Source organism: Engraulis encrasicolus, chromosome 14, assembly GCF_034702125.1.
Source record: "Engraulis encrasicolus isolate BLACKSEA-1 chromosome 14, IST_EnEncr_1.0, whole genome shotgun sequence".
Lineage (NCBI taxonomy): Eukaryota > Metazoa > Chordata > Actinopteri > Clupeiformes > Engraulidae > Engraulis > Engraulis encrasicolus.
In genome coordinates this window covers 31306071-31323219 of record NC_085870.1, presented here as the reverse complement: position 1 = coordinate 31323219, position 17149 = coordinate 31306071, and the positions used below count along the sequence as shown (strand labels likewise).

General features: G+C 45.0%; 1 protein-coding gene across 2 annotated transcripts in view; it reads right to left on the bottom strand.

Annotated features, from left to right (window-relative positions):
* Nucleotides 1-219: 219 nt before the first annotated feature.
* Nucleotides 220-17149, bottom strand: part of LOC134462400 (vitamin D3 receptor B) — a 54386-nt gene continuing 37456 nt past the window's right edge. For both annotated transcript variants that reach the window (XM_063215417.1, XM_063215418.1), the window contains exons 7-10: nt 15963-16143; nt 8396-8547; nt 1702-1818; nt 220-573 (exon numbers count right to left, since the gene is read on the bottom strand). In XM_063215417.1, coding sequence (XP_063071487.1) covers nt 320-573; nt 1702-1818; nt 8396-8547; nt 15963-16143 — 704 coding nt within the window. In that variant the 3' untranslated portion in view covers nt 220-319. The remainder of the gene's footprint in view (nt 574-1701; nt 1819-8395; nt 8548-15962; nt 16144-17149) is intronic.

Genomic DNA, 17149 nt, shown 5'->3' with positions numbered 1-17149 from the left:
ACTCTCGACTATCTCCACCTTGCAAAGACTGCACTCGATCCATTTTGTGTTATTTTGCTGCTGTTTGCTGTTTGTGAGTGATTGTCCATACATTCATTCCAGTCTTCCTGCTCCAACCCCCCTTCGCCCTCCCCCCTGTCCCCAGTCCCACCACCTCCCACCAACAGCCATCATCATCATCACCATCATCATCATCATCATTGCCAACACCTCCCCCCATCCCCACCCCCACCCCCACCTCCCTCTCCACCACACCCGACACCACCCCGCGACCTTTGGCTGCTGCCCTGCCGCTGGCTTGGCTGGGGGCTGGGGCTGGCTAAGTGACCTGGCCCCCAAAGACCTCCAGGACGAGTGGGGTGAGCTGCATGCTGTGCTCGGGCTGGAAGGAGAGCTGGCGGTACTGCTTGGAGTGCTCCTCGTTCAGGCTGCGCAGGTCGGCCAGCTTCTGGATCATCTTGGCGTAGAGCAGCCGCCCGCCGGGGTGGTTGACCCGGATGTAGGCCTGCAGCACCTCGCACAGGGCGTCCTGCAGCGCCTCCACGCGGGCGTGGTCCTGCACACCGGGACGGTCTGGAGGGTAGAGGGACGAGAGATGGGGGTGGGGAAAAAAAAAAAAAACTTAAATATGGAGACCAGAGTATATGCATACACACAGAGCATACAAATCACTGTCTTGCAGGGCCTCCACGCGGTCTGGAGATACAGTAGAGCAGGGGTGGGCAATTATTTTGGCTCAAGGGCCACATTGGGTTTAGAAAGTTGACCAAAGGGCCGGATGTCGTAGGCAACTTGCCCGTGCCAATAATAAGAATTGGTGTACGGCAGCATAATTACATTACATTAATTGTCAGTTATGCCATTCCTGCTAATTGTATCTAGATGTAGACTTTAGTAATCTTAGGTTTCCAAGACCCTTGTTTTAGGTAGCGCATTGAAGAATGAGTGACCATGCGAGTCTGCATTTTTTTCTGGGAAAGGCTCTGAGGGCCGCATGAAATGGTCGAGCGGGCCGCATGAAACGGCCGAGCGGGCCGCATGTGGCCCCCGGGCCTGAGTTTGCCCACGTCTGCAGTAGAGGGAGGAGATGGGGGGGGGGAAAAACGTAAATATGGAGACCAGAGTATAGTATGCATACACAAAGAGCATACAAATCGCCAGCCTGTCCTGAACACATGCATGGTACTGCACTGAGATTGGGGGGGGGGACTTTAATATTGAGACCACAGTATATGCGTACACACAGAGCATACAAATGGCCAGGCTGTCCTGAACACATGCATGGTACTGCACAGTATATGCGTACACACAGAGCATACAAATGGCCAGGCTGTCCTGCAGGGCCTCCAACATATGCAGGGTCCTGCACACCAGGACAGCCTGGAGGAGAGGAAGGAGAGATGGGACAAGCCCAAACACGCATGCAGTGGTGGAGAAGTGGAGACCACAGACAACATGTGCAGCACATTATAGTACATATGTATGGAGGCATGCACACAAGCTTAAACACACACACCGCAGTCAGCCTTCATTTAAAACGTACACGCACACGCACACGCACACGTATAGGCACATATGCACACACACACGTACAGTCAAATGCACACACACACACACCACGTACATGTAGACACATATGGCACGCCACGCACACACGCAGGCACACACTGTACGTATGAGCATGTTGTAAAGTGCACTCACCAGGAGACAGCAGGCAGATGCCCATTAGCAGCACGTGCTCCTCCTCATGAAGGTTGAGCTTCTTCAGGCCAACCTGAAACTTCACCAGGGGCTCCAGCAGCTCCAGAGTGTGGCCAGCTACACAGAGAGAGAGAGAGAGAGAGAGAGAGAGAGAGAGAGAGAGAGTGGGAGCGAGAGAGAGAGAGAGAGAGAGAGACAGAAACAGAGACAGAGAGAGTGTGAGAGTGAGTGTGAGAGAGTGTGAGAGAGAGTGTGAGTGTGCGAGTGAGTGTGCGAGTGAGAGAGAGAGAGAGAGAGAGAGAGAACATTGTACATCATTGTACATCATCGTCACCAGTTCATATGGCATATTACAGTTCAGTGAGAATAGGTCGCACCATGCATGGTTTCTTTTTTTATTACTACATAGATTTGTTTCGGCGTTCTCAGTCCTCAGTGTGCAGAAAGCCAAAACGCGTCGGTGTTATACTAAAAAAGAATCTATACATGGTGAGACCTTTTCTCACGTTACAGTTTTACAATATTTTGGTCAGCACTGAAAAGTGTGTTGGGTGAAGCCTGCTCCAACCTTTATGAACATTACAGTTCAGACAGCAAGTTCATTGTGCCTGAGAAAGGAGCAGGTCCCTCCCTCACATCCTGAAAACCATTCTCCCACTTCCCAACCCACAGCATGCTCCACAATAGGGCTTCTCCATTAGGAGAAATATATATTGCAATTATTTCAGTCAACATTGATATCACGATTTACACAAATAATTGTGCTAAACAATAAACAATCTTCCCTCCCTTCAGCAGTGTGAGTGGAGAGCTGTGCAAGTGTTGAGTGTTGGCTAGCAAGTCTGCTCTGTGCTCACAATGCTTCAAATGGAGGGGAATGTATTGCGCTTAGTGTAACCTACCGTTTGGCAGTATAGACAAATGACAAAAAAATTGTTTCAACTCGATATTATGAAATTTGATATTGTTTGACAGCAATATTGACATTGCGATATAATTTGATATAATATTGCACAGCTCTAGTCCACAACAAATCCTGCAGCCCAGTGTTAATCAACTTGAGGCCCATTTTAAATTTTAACAAATGTTCGCAGCCCACCTATAATAAAATACAACAAACAATACAACTCAAACAAGTAGCAACACACAGAAATACTATTTACATTTTTAGAAAATTATTTCAGGGATTACTTAGGATACCTTTGCGGACCACAGTTTGAGAATCACTGCCGGAGCAGTTCTAGTCCGAAATATTGGCCTATCCTATAAAAGATCTTTTAACTGGTGTAACCATTTGATTTTCTTCTCACAGTACCTGCCAAAAAAAAGATCTTCAGGAAAAATAACAATTGCCCTCCTTATGATAAGAGAAAAGAGCAGTCAGTTTTGCACACTGTACAATATGCCTGCAACTGTCTTCCATGTGTTTCATGAAGTTTGACACTGTACCTCCAAACTCCTAACCTTGATTCATCATTCCCTAACGTTTAAACAAACACTCTTGTGGCACAGTGCCACACCTGTCACTGAAGATGGTCAGCAAGCCTGGAGACAGAACTTGTTTATTAGGTCCTCCAAGAAGGCACTGTAGTCTGGCTGACAACTATAATAAGAAAGCCCTGGGACATCCTTGCTGCAGGATACGCATGCGCAGATAAATTTCGTGCACAAACGCATTGCCATGCGAATTTTATGTCCTTTTTTTTTCCTCGCAAGAAAGCACCTGACACAAGGTATGCAGATGTGAGATGTGCTGGCGTATGGTGTGATAATGGCAAAACCGTGAGGGGCTATTTTCCGAACTTCCATTTTGAATGGTAGTCAAACAATAGTGGAAAAAAATTATCAAGAGCCCCGTTGTCTATCTGCCCCCTTGATGATACCTCATGTATCGTGCGAAGTGCTCCAGTTGTCCTGATGCAAGCATGTGCACTCTGTCGCATGTGGTTGCATGCGTAATTTAAAGCACACGGCAAACATGTCCGCGGCCAAAGTCCTCCATTTTCTTTCACTGCAAAGTGTGTGACACTTTGCCTTCTTTAGAACAGCAAGTAAAACCACATCCATACATCCTGTTCATAGTAAAGACCTTGGGCAATCGTCTGCTCTGACGTTTGGTGATACTTTATCAGCTACAAAGCCTCTTGTGCCAGTGTCATTGGCTAAAAAGATCTTTGCGAGTAAGAGGGGGGAGTGAACAAGAAAAAGAAAAAGAAAAAAGCTAGAAAAGAAGAGAGGAAGGGAGAAGGAGCAGGAGATGCCAGACTTATGCAAGACTGTGAGCCATATTCAGACTAGAGCCTTACAGCACCCTCCTCAGTTCTACAAACCTGTAGCATTTTCCAGACAGTCATTTCGCCCAGTCATAAAATGGAAGCAGGTGCACACATCTTTGTCTTCCTTTTTTGAGGCCGACTCCAAATCCAGATGCACGGTGGCAAAGCCCCAGTTGATATGCCCTCAACACCTGTCCTGCTGTTGACACTACATACTACTGTAGGTCATTCTCAAAGCTACACTGTAACTTTGCATTTCTTATAGCACTGGCGATAAACTGAGCCCCAATGTGTGGTTGTGCTTTATCACAAAACTAATATTTTGTGACCAACGCGGCAAAGAGATCTTTGAGGAGCTCGGCTCCAGCTGCAACAATAGCGGGCCGGCCAACAAGCGGCTTGATTATACTCCCATACTTATTCATGCAGCCTGCTAACCACAGAGAAGATAAGTATCGTGTAAGGGGAGGAGAACATCACTGATTATTGCAGTGTGATATGATAGTGTGATACAACAGTTGTACCAACGACAAAAAAAAAATCTCAGCCGCACAACATGAGGATTCCTGTTAAAGTCACACCTGTTCAGGGTGAAAAACATTTCTGACAAGTCATACATCAAGCTCTCCAGGTGAGGTGGTTTTCCATATGGTATAGGGAAAACAGATGGATATTAGACCCCGGGCTACAATCTGACACATTTACACGTGCCGTGTATGTGTTCATCAATGTGCACTGTCCTAAAGCAATTGAGTGAAGTAAATGAAGTGTTTCCCATACATGGATCATTCTGTGGTGCAGCACTACAAACTGAAAACTGAGGACCACAAATTGACCAACAGCCACAAAGACATCAATAGGCATATACAGGGCTCTCAATTTTTTTCATCACCAGCCAAAATGGCTAGTCGACGTTCATCTTACTAGGCAAACACACACTCACTAATGGGTCAACGTGGCTGGTGAGTTTTCTTTTCAACTAGCCAAACTAAATTTTCACCAGGGTGTGGCCGGTTTGCGCGTGTTAATATACACACAATGCTTGCACTGGCCTGACTTTTTGCCTGTAGCACCACACAATACTACTTGGTCTGTGGGGAAAAGCTGAAATGCTTGGCAACACTGTGCTCCAGGTATTTGTCTTTGGGCAAAAATATTCGAATGAGAGAACTTGACTGAGTGACATTCTAAGCCTCTCGTCGCTAATAATAAAGCCACAATCCAAATATAACCTAATGAAGACTGGGTCTCATCTCGTTGTGCCATGCAAAAACATTGTCTCCTAATTATCTGTTCATTATCTTGAAATGCTCTGTAAGGGGCATGTAGGGTTGGCTAGATGTGTATCTGTGTCTGTGTGAGGGTGTGCATGTTGGTGTGGGGATCTGTGCATTGGGGTGTGAATGAGCGTGTGCGTGCATGTTTGTGTGTATACGTCTGTGTGCGAGTCTGCCTGTGTGCGTGCAAGCCTGTGTGCGTGTATCCGTTTGTCTTTATTTGAATGTGACAGTGTGCACGAGTCCCTGTGTTTGTATACCAGCTAGCAGCTATGACAGCAGCTCCATTTGTTGCTGGAAGCCGCCATCTCCCTAGTTGATCCATATGGCATTACCATTTACACACAATACCAGTGTCTGTTGCAGACACAGGCAGAGAGAGAGAGAGAGAGAGAGAGAGAGAGAGAGAGAGAGAGAGAGAGAGAGAGAGAAAGAAACCAAAAGTGGGCCAGAGCTTCTCTTCGCCTCCCGCTCTCCCCTTTCTGTCTTCATGGGCTAGCCAAGTGGTTCTCAAACTTTTTCCATCATTCCTCCCTCAGAAGGTCTCCGTGCCTCCGTGCCCCCACCCACACACACACACACACATTTGTCATGCACCAAACAGAGTGGTAATTTAAAAAAGAAACTTTTCATACCTAAGAGGGACTGCAGTCAAATGCAGATGTGTGTTCATTTCCTATCTAATATGCTATTCAAATTCATGACAATTCATAAGATAAAGTTGGTGAAGGCTTTAAACTTACTGACTAATTGGCAAGACAGGAAATCATTTCCTCGGGGGGAAATTAAACCCAAAATCAAATGTCACACGCCCCCCCAGTAATGCCTCCGCGCCCCCCCCAGGGGGCGTGTGTCCCACTTTGAGAAACACTGGGCTAGACCACCTTCCAGCAGCCAGTGGTGGTGGTGGTGGTGGTGGGGTTAGTTAGTGTGGCAGGCAGGAAGAGAGAGACAGCGTACCCTCATAAGGGTTTATTTATAGCAGCCAGCAGCGGTGGCTTTGCAATAAGCCCCGTCATGTCTTGGACCCATGACAGGAGCTGGTCACCCGCGTTTGGCCGTGTGGGGTGAGCGAAAGCGACTCCCCGAGTAAACCGTGATCTTTCTGGCACAGAGCAGAGAGTAGCAGAGAGCACAGAGAGTAGAGTAGGAAGAGTGACTCCTCTCTCTGACACTAATCGCTCTTTCGCTCTCCCTCTTTTACTCAACACAGGTGCTGCAGCTTTTCGTTTCCTTTGTGAAGACGTTTCACTGCCACATACTTCGTTTCTGCTTAAAGTGCTTCTGGCATTGCTGATGGGCTAGCACATGTCAACGTGACCCATCAATGTTAAAGCCAACCATCCAGACTGGTTCACTGAGCTTTAGGTGTACTCACACCACTGCTCTGGTAAAGTCCAATTGTTACATGTCTACGGGAAGGGGGAATGGTTTAAAAATGATGAAAAACACGTTATTCAGCTTCAGCTCGCAAGTGTTATTGTTCTGTGACAATACTGAAGGTCATGGTGGATGGATAACTGGGTGAAGAATGAGGTTTTTAGTCGGTTGGCTTTTTGGAGTCTTTGCACGCGACTGAGGTCTATTCACCTTGTCTCAGTAAAGTGTACCTCTATGCAATTACAGGCAGTAAAGACAAAACGTGAATTTGTGAACCGATTTGGGACTTGGATGCTTCGCTGACAATCACAGAGACGGTTTCTCTTCTTTGTAATGTGTGCAATGATGGTCGGCCTGAGCCAGTCATTTCAGCACCATTTGAGTTATTGCACTGAAAAGTAAATACATGAATTCAAGTTTGTTTAAAACAAAAAAAAAAAGAAGTTGGAGAGAGTCCATGTAATCATTTAATAAGGGCTCACTTTATTTAAGACAAAGCGGGCATTTGTGTGCCATTTGGCAAGAGCGCAGAGCTTCTGTTGCAGACGAAAAAAAGAGGAAGAAGGGGGAGAGAGAGAGAGAGAATGAGAGAGAGAGAGAGAGAATGAGAGAGAGAGAGAGAGAGAGATAATTCCAGTGACCTACTGACCCCAGCGTATATTTCCGTACTGTACACGGTGGCCTTCCTGGGGCCATATGATCTACAGTGGAATAGCATCTTATGTTTGTTTAGTTTATTACCAATTAGACAACCTACAGTATTTCATGGCCAAAACATGTGCAATTTCACAATTCACTGCATTTTCAACACAAACAATCAATAGAGGTTTTTTTTTACATCAATATGTCTGGAATTTCTTTATTATATATACAACTACTGCTATTTATACAGTTTATCTAAAAAATAAAAAAATATGTGGGGAAAGTTTGCAAGACCTATAACTTGAATCATTAAAACCGAGCGGCACACTAAAGATCAACCTGTGATGATGGATGAGGGTCATGTGACATGCTGTGCGAGCCACCAAGACCAAGCTGTGAGATTATGTTCATTAAGAAAAGCGTAGTCGTATAGGTTGAAAGGTATTTCCAGGACGTGGCACACAGAGGGGGTCCATCTGCGGCTATTATTTGTTGCAGACTGCGTCCCTACTGTAACCCAGGTCGCCATGGTTTTAGATTTCGATAAGGTCAATAAGATGCATTATTTTCACTCACCAGCCACGACCAAGCTGTGAGATTATGCTCATTAAGAAAAGCGTGGGCTTGCGAGGTAGAAGGTGTTTCCAGGACATGGCATGCAGAGAGGCCATCTGTGGCCATTGGTTGCTGCTCAGAGTGAACACCCGGTGAAACCCAGCCCAGGTCAGAACTGTCTTCTGGTATGAGGAGGAATCTTTTTTTTAAGCATTCTGGGCTTTCACTTTTATATCTCGAGGACGGTGAAGAGAGACAGCAAAGTATTGAAAGAAACGGCCGAGCCCAAATCCTGAATCCGAACCTGGCTCCCCAAGGGCAATGCAAGCCACACACACAGTCAGGTGCCTCAGTGCACTATACCACAGCACACCCCGACATGACATAAATCCAATGGAAGGATTTCAAAGTGTGTTGACTTGACATCTGTCAATCACAACTTGCATCAGGCTTTTGTCCTCACCTGCACCTGCACCTCTCCTCACCTGCATCCTCGTTTCACAGAGGATGAGCACACTTGTTTTCGCCCATCTGACCCCCTGGTGAAACCCACTGAACCCTTACCTTTGGTCACATCGTTGACGCAGTACTTGAAGTCTGGTGAGCCACAGCTCCAGGACATGTCTTCCAGGTTGAAGGACTGATTGGATCTCAGCATAATCACCTCAATGACGCTGGACTTCAGCAGAGCGATCTGGTCCTCTGCGGTCAGATCTCTGTAGTGTTGAGAGAGAGAGAGAGAGAGAGAGAGAGAGAGAGAGAGAGAGAGAGAGAGAGAGAGAGAGAGAGAGAGAGAGAGAGAGAGAGAGAGAGAGAGAGAGAAGGGGGGGATTGGACAGGATTAGTATCAACACAGACACACAAACATAAACATTGACACAGAATCAATCACACACACACACACACACTCTGCTTGACCTCTTTGCTGCTCACCAGCCCACTAGATCTAGTGGTTTTCACAGTGTCACTCGCCATTCAGGCTTTCTACATGCCAGGTTTGTGGTGAGCCAGTGTTTTGTCTCAAGAATGATTTTGGAGTGCTAAACAGAAATACTTTTAAAAATTTCTGCACGAAAATACATAAAAATGATGCTCCACTGTAATGTGTCATACCAAAGAATACCTGCCAAAGTGGCTGGTGAGACTGAAATTGCTACTAGCCAGTCAAGTTTCACCAGCATTTGGCTGGCTGGCAGGTGTCACGGTCAAGGCAAAGAATTGTCCATCATGGTAAGATACCCCAAACCCCGCCAACCCAATGCAAAAGAATGTGCACAAGTTTGGTCTCCAAAGGGGGCGTTGTCCCCTCCATCGTCTTCTCTTTCTGTGGTGCTGTGACTGCTTGCATAAGATATGCGCTACCACCACCTACAGCGCAAAAGGAACTCCCATTTATTCTCAACCTTAAGTCTCCAAAGGTCTCCTAACCGAAGATCTCCGAAGGGATCCAGGAAAAGAACAGGCTTGATGTATCTTACTCTAATGGGAGAATCTTTGGTCAGGGCCTACATGCACACGTATGCAGTCACACCTCTTCTCTGCCCCCCTCATACAGATGCACAGGAAATGAAAGTGGGTCGTTGACAAACTCTTTGACAAAAGAGAGGAACCGCCCATTCTCAGCCCAGCTCCTTTGGGCGCCACACTCACCTGACCTGTCATTTTTCATCTTCCCATACACACACGCACGCACGCACACGCACACACGCACACACACACAAGCATGCATGCATGCATAAACACGCTCCCCCTTGCCCAAGTCCTTGTCCATCGGTCTCTCTTTGTCACATGCAAACCATAACACATATGTTCGTGCACACACATGCACAACTGTGTTTATGTAAAGTCCCGGGTGAGGACATGATGTGCTCTCTGGTTAAGCTTCCTGTTCAGAAGAGGGACCTTCACTTGAACTGAGTTAGGACCAGCATCATGACGAGGAAAGGAAGGAAAAAAAACAAAAAACACTCGCAAACACAGAGTGGAAGAGAGAGAGAGAGGGAGAGAGAGAGAGAGAGAGAGAGAGAGAGAGAGAGAGAGAGAGAGAGAGAGAGAGAGAGAGAGAGAGAGAGAGAGAGAGAGAGAGAGAGAGAGAGAGAGAGAGAGAGAGAGAGAGATGGGCTTCACAACCAGGAGGGTCCATCCATGACATCTCCCAACACTGCAATGCGCACATATTCTTCTTCCGAGAAGAGAGAGGCAAGGGACGTCATTCAGAGTATGATTAGCGCGCATGACTCACAACGCAGCACACAACGCAGCCCAGCGCAATAATAAACAACCACTCACTTTCCCAGTCTCGTTCCCTTCTTCCCTCCCTCTCACTCCCTCCGTCCCCTTTCCTTCCGTCCTTCCGTCCGTCCATCTCTCTCTCTCCCTCCCTCCATATATCTCTGTCCTCTCTCTCCGGGGGCGTGTGACAAACAGACATGTACAGCGGGGAGCGGGGAACGGGGAGAGGATGGCACTCTTATGGTTACCGTGACAACCTCAATGCCTTCATGCATAGAAGATGAAGTGCTGGGCGCGGTGACCCAGAAGGCCATGTAAACACACACATCGGAGAGAGTGGGCGTAAGCAACACACAGGCACAGATGCGCGAGCATGCACGCACGCACGCACGCACGCAGTACAGTCACAGGCACGCTCTCGCAAGGGACGGCTCATAGACCACCGGAAAAAGCCAGCAGCACATGTGGCATAGAGGCCCCCATGGAAATTGCACTGGAGTACAAACGAGCTCAGCCACACAAGAGGTTAACGCCAGCAGGGACACATACGTATGTAAAGATACATTTACATTTATCGCAAGGCAGCTACAGGCCCATGCAAACAAGCGTGCACCTGCAAATTGGACATGGACACACACACAAACACACCAAGTACCTGACAAACAAATTAATATCTCCCTAACACCCACACAGAGAGACCATCTGTATTTTACTCATTTCCCCTGATATGTATTCACTGCCACACACATTTCCAAAAGTAAGTGCATAATGAAGTCAAAACAATATAGTGCTTTTCCATCAGCGATTTCAGGCAATTATCCCCTAAGTCAAATTAATTTTGTAGAGACAAGTATGCTTTAAGTGTTTTTGCATTAACAGAATGATTCTCGCAAATTAAAATTATAATTTGAATAATCATATTTTAATCAACATATTATATAATAATATACACTCACCGCCCACTTCATTAGGTACACCTTGCTAGTAGCAAGTTGAACCCCCTCTTGCCATCAGAACCCATTTTAGCCTAAGGCACCTGCAAAAAACACCTGCTGAATGCCTAAGTCTTACTTGGGAAAAGGTGCCCTTCTGCCTATTATAACCTAGAAATCTCAGCCTCCGAAGCACATAAAAACATGAAATACGTTGCATTGAAAAGCTAGGACCCTCATCTTGCATTAGTGCCAACATTCCCACATTTTTTTGCATAAAAAAACAAACAAACAAACAAAAAACAACAACAACAACAACAAAAGCTCAAAAGCCTGAATGCAGCGCATGTCAATCCAGGCGCCAAAGGTCAAACAACATATACTCTTCATCAGGCTAAAATGGGCTTAATGCCAGCAGTAATACTCAGGCAGGCTGTGGCATTGCAACAACGTTGAATTGGTACTGGGCAGAGTAGATTCATGTTTTCATTGTGTTGAAAACCAATTCTGACCATATCAAAGTCTCTGTCACTGCAGAATTCGAGACTCAACAGATAAGACAATGTGCATCAATCCTCTATTGTCCAATTTTGGTAAGTTTGTGTTACTTATAGGACTAAGTTTCATGTTGTGAGCTTACAGGAGTGGCCCTCAGTGAGGTCTTCTGCTGCTGTAGCCCATCTGCCTCAAGTCTCAATGTGCTGGGTGTCCAGAGATGCTCTTCTGCACACCTTGGTTGTAACGAGTGGCTATACGAGTTACTGTTGCCATTCTATCAGCTCGAACCAGTCTGGCCATTCTCCTCTGACCACTGGCCTCAAACAAGGCATTTTTGTCTACAGAACTGATGCTCATTGGATATTTTCTTTTTTCCGGCCCATTCTCTATAAACCCTTGAGATTGTTGTGAATGAATGACCTAGAGTGTCAGCAGATTCGGATATACTCAGACCATCTGTGCGACTTAAATAGCTTTTCTTCCCCATTCTAATGCTCAATTCGAATTGCCAACAATAGTCTATACATGTCTACAAGAAACGCATTGAGTTGCCGCCATGTGATTGGGATACGAAATTTGCATCAATAAGCCGCTGTGAAGGACTGCCCAAAAAAGTGGCCAGGGAGTTCATAATTGCCCCGACCTAAAGAGAACACCTTACCTAGAGAAAAAGTAATTAAAAAGGCGTCCAGTGTTTAAAGCGGAATTCACCTTTCAAACAATATTGTGCCCCATCTCTGTATTTGACAACAGGGGATTATGCTGCCACTGGATATTATACCTTTATATTAAATATAAAAGTTATTCATTGTTTTAGAAATGGTGATTTGAAGCGTCATCAAATCACCGGAAGAAAAAATAACGACTACAAATTCCAGTAGAACGTTGCTGGGTGATTTGATTTGACGCGTCATCAAATCACCTCGGTATGACAGGCGGCATGGAACAGAACAGCAGCCAGGCCGATAGGCTAACAAATTTCGAGGATGGAGATATTTACGTTGTCGAGAGAATCTTTTAAGTATAGCTTACCACAGTACTAAAAGCCTTGGTGCATTCAATCCAACGGCATATATTTTTTTTTTGTCCGCATTGTTAATAGCGCTCATTGTCATTACAAATCATCTGTGATATCGGAGCGCACCAGTCCACGATGTCTAGGCTACGCCTGCCAGGTGTAGCCTATTAGGCCTACATGCAAGTTGTAATGACACGTAGGCATAGCCCACATGTTTTTTTAACTACTATTATTATTGTTCTTGGGTTTTTTTTAAGTTGAATGTTCATCTTTAAATAAAAAAGGCTTGCTGAATTGTTTTAAGATTATTCAAAGTTATTTGATGGATTGCGGAAGGAGGCTGTGACCATTTCCATCATCAAACGAGGCGTGACCCATGCATCATCCTCCTTGCACTGCTGGCGCTGCTGTGCTCCTCTGCAAACGCGTAAAATAAAAATAGCCTAAATGCGTGCGCCGGCTATCATTAGGCTATTGCACATTGACTTGGTTGCATTTAAAAAGCACGAGCAAGAACACGGCACACCAAGGGAGGCTACTGAAATCTGGTGTCAAGTCATTATCCAGCGCACTCCCCAGACAGTCAGGGCCGCCTATTTTTCATCAATGATAAACACACTTCCTCTCGAGGGACGGGGAGACGCGAACGGACAAAACAAATTTAACACTTGACCAAAGTAAGCGACGATATCATACATCTTCAAAATGCGGTACCCAACACCTCCCTCGAACTGGCAAGATAGAGAGGAGACGGTGGGGTGTCCTTCCCGATGCGCTATTTATGCGGGTTTGTAAGCCACAGTTTCACGCAAGTACCTTCTAAAAACAGAAAGCAACCTGTGAAGAGCTGAATGCCCAGAAATGCGTGCGCACGGTGCAACCGAGTGGCGATTTTCCTTCATGTTGAACTTGCATTAGAGTCAATGAATGGATGAAGATCATTTTTAAAAGCCAGCTGGCACATACGTTTTATTTACGATTAATCAACTTCCTCAGGCTTGTACGCCTCGCCTATTTGTGACTATACAACCGAGGTCCGGTTGAAACGGCTTCTGGTCAAACAAGCGAGAGGGATGGGGGGGGGGAGCGAGCGCTCTTTGATAAAGTTGGTTGAACGGAGACAGCAAGTCCGCCTCGCCTTTGGGTTTCAGGGGATAAATAGATAGGCCTAAATCAGGGTTTCCCAAACTGGGGTGCGTGCACGGCCTGGCATAAGAGCAATGAGCAATAGAGCAATGATGGATTTGTGAGTTTTTATCCAGCATTGATGAACATTAAGTCATTTTTAATTGTATTTAGACTTGTATGCTGGAAGGTTCAATCTGAAGTGTAGTTTATCTCCTAGACTATTGGAAAAGAGGATTCCCCAAAATGAATATATGCTTAATGTGCAGTGAATGCACAGTGAATCCATGCTTGTGTGGCCATCAGCACACCAAAATATTCGCTCAGGGGGTGCGCGAATCACATTGAAGTATAAGGGGGCGTGCAGGGGAAAAAGTTTGGGAACCGCTGGCCTAAAACATGAGCAGAGATAGATAGGCTCGGCTACTTCCTTCTTTAATGAGCATAATATTTTTAATAGGCTAAATTTAAGGTTAGACTACCTTCTCATTTTCCGTTTCAGCACTTTTTTTTATTAAAAAAAAAAATAAATAAATAAAAAAAAAATCATTTTCCGTTTCAGCACTAATCTAAGAACAGCGACAGTTGCGACACGAGCTGCACTTCTCAACAGTTTGTTTTTCCATTCGCTTTTTATTCGTTGTTAGTAGCCAGTAAGCGCAATGAGACCCAAAGAGGAAAATGCATGGTTTTTATGTTTTTGTTTTTCAACAGTCTGTATTTTCAACAGCAATCTGTCACCGGATATTTGCCTTGTCCTAAAACCAGCCACGACTGCTGTCAGTGACTAGCCAGAACGCAAAATTCCTTCGAATTCGGCTTAGTTACCCGCAGTGCATTCTGGTTAACCGAGTACGTTAAAATAGCCTTAACAATCACGGTTCAGCACATAATTGTATTTAATTAAACCAAATAATGCAAATTACTTGATTTTTTCTCATGTAAAATGCAAAATTAGGATAAAGTATCTGTAATAACAGCACACAATGACCAGAGGTGAATTCCGCTATAATATTTTCAATTGTTCATTAGCATTTTTTGTTGTTGCCCACTGACATAAAAACATATATTTAGGTCAGTGTTATTGCCCATTCACATTTCCATAAATATCAACATTCATTTCAAGCTTCTATTGGTTATAAACGTCACATTATAAGAATAATTTTATTCGTAAAGCATATTTTCATACAAAGAATGCAGCTCAAAGTGCTCTGACAGTAAAAATTAAAAGATGAAATAAAACGGCTCTTTTTTAACTTCCCTGACTACTCAACTTGCCTACTTTTGTTCTGTGTCAACGTGCTGTTTTTCTTCTTAAAACCAAAGGTTTGTACTGTATGTACAGTAGATGAAGGGAGGTCTAGGCTTAAACCTCAAGCCATCTCAAGCTGTATTTTTTTTTTTGCTCGCCGTGACTTGCCTTGCCTTTGAAGAAGAGGAGACCAAACAAACACAGTGGACCCTTTGTCTTGCATACCTGAAAGGAGAAAACTCAACATTCTGCGCTTGCACACATTTCTAATCATCACTTTTCAACCAATTGTATTTCCAATTCATTTCATTTCATTGGAGAAAGTACTAATGCCAAATACTTACAGAGATCCTACCCAAGTGGGCCACACGTGCAGTCGCAGCATGGCACCCAAACGAACAGGGTTCAGACAGGGACACCAGACTACACATAGGCACAAATAAACCTGAAGCCAGCAGGGATTACCTTGGTATCGCTGTGGCATGATGAACCCACATCTTCTATGGGTAATTGAATGCACTTTTTGAATGTCTTTTCCCTGTTCAAGCCTTTGAAGAAAGGTAAAAATCTTACACGTTGGACATTCGACTTACACGCAGAATGCATGTATGGGAGTGTTGTACTGTGTGTGTGTGTGTGTGTGTGTGTGTGTGTGTGTGTGTGTGTGCACACGTTTCCAATACAACTCTGTTCATTCTCCATCACATGTATGCCCAATTCTCTTTTTATTTCATGGGAGACAAAACTAGCGTAATGCCCCAAATATGTACACAGATCCTGCCCACATGAACACATCACCGCACACAAACAACAAGGGTCACACCGGGACACTACATTACAGCACACTATACAGACGTAATCACAGATGAACCTGATGGCAAGGATTATCTTGGCAAAGCTAATCGTGACATGATGAACCCACAACATACAGATCTAATGCCACCCTCATTCGAACCCACATGCACACACAACCAGGGTCAGACCAGGACACTACACTGCACTGCACTACACTACATTCCATTCCATTCCACTACAATACAATCCACACAGGTGCTACCCAACCCACTGACTCACCTGAAGCCAGGGATCATCTTGGCAAAGCCGATGACCTTCTGGATGCTGTAGCTGACCAGGTCAGCCAGGTGGGGTAGCATGGAGAGGCGGGTACCGTCGTCCTCGGCAGAGTCAGGGCTGGAGCCCTGCTCCTGGTAGGCCATCAGCAGATTACTCAGGTTCACCTTACTGTCCCCAGACTCTGCAGAACAGAACACAGGGGAGGAGGACGAGAGGGAGGGAGAGAGAGAGAGAGAGAGAGAGAGAGAGAGAGAGAGAGAGAGAGAGAGAGAGAGAGAGAGAGAGAGAGAGAGAGAGAGAGAGAGAGATGGGAGGGCAGGGAAGGAGCAGAAGAGAGGGAGTAGAAGAGAAGGAGTAGAAGAGAAGGGGAGGCAGAGAGATGGGGGAGAGGGGGAAAGGGAGAGAAACACACAAGAAAATGTTAAACCAGATTTTAAGAGGTAGGGGTTTACACTGCTTTCCAGCTGACATCCGCTCCCTAAACTTCTAATGAAACCTCATTTGATCGAGAGAAAAAAAAAAAAAAAGAAAGAACGAAAAAGACAATTTTTGGGACTGATACCTCAATGATGTATATCAGTGTAGAGAAAAAAGGAAGAAGAAATGACAAGGCAATGCCACAGTAACAGGTAGGGGTGGGCGATATGACAAAAATGTTGTATCACGATTTTTTAACATGAAATCACGATTTCGATATTTTATCACGATCTTCCATCCAAAAAAATAAAAACAACAAAAAAAACTTTCATATACTTGCAATTTGTAATTTGCAGTCAATAAAATGTTAACACACTGATGATACTCTCATAAAGTGTACAATTGGAATACAATAATGTAAAGAATAAAGTGAAGACAACAACACAAGTGAGAAAACGTCACTCTGATACTGATAATAAACATCCTCACTGCAAGACGATCTATACGATTTCTCCACTTTGGCAGATTCGAGATGATCATCTACTCAATATCGCGATTCACGATATAATATCGTCATATCGCCCACCCCTAGTAACAGGTACCCGTTTAAACACACTGTCAATGCCAACATGCTTCATGGCACGCTTGGCAGGGGCACTTCCCTCATGCTGGCTACCATTTATCATCATGCCCAAAATCTAAATAGAAAGGCATTAGGACTACTAGGATGAGAACCAAAAAGCTTCCTAGCAAAATAATATTTTCCAAAT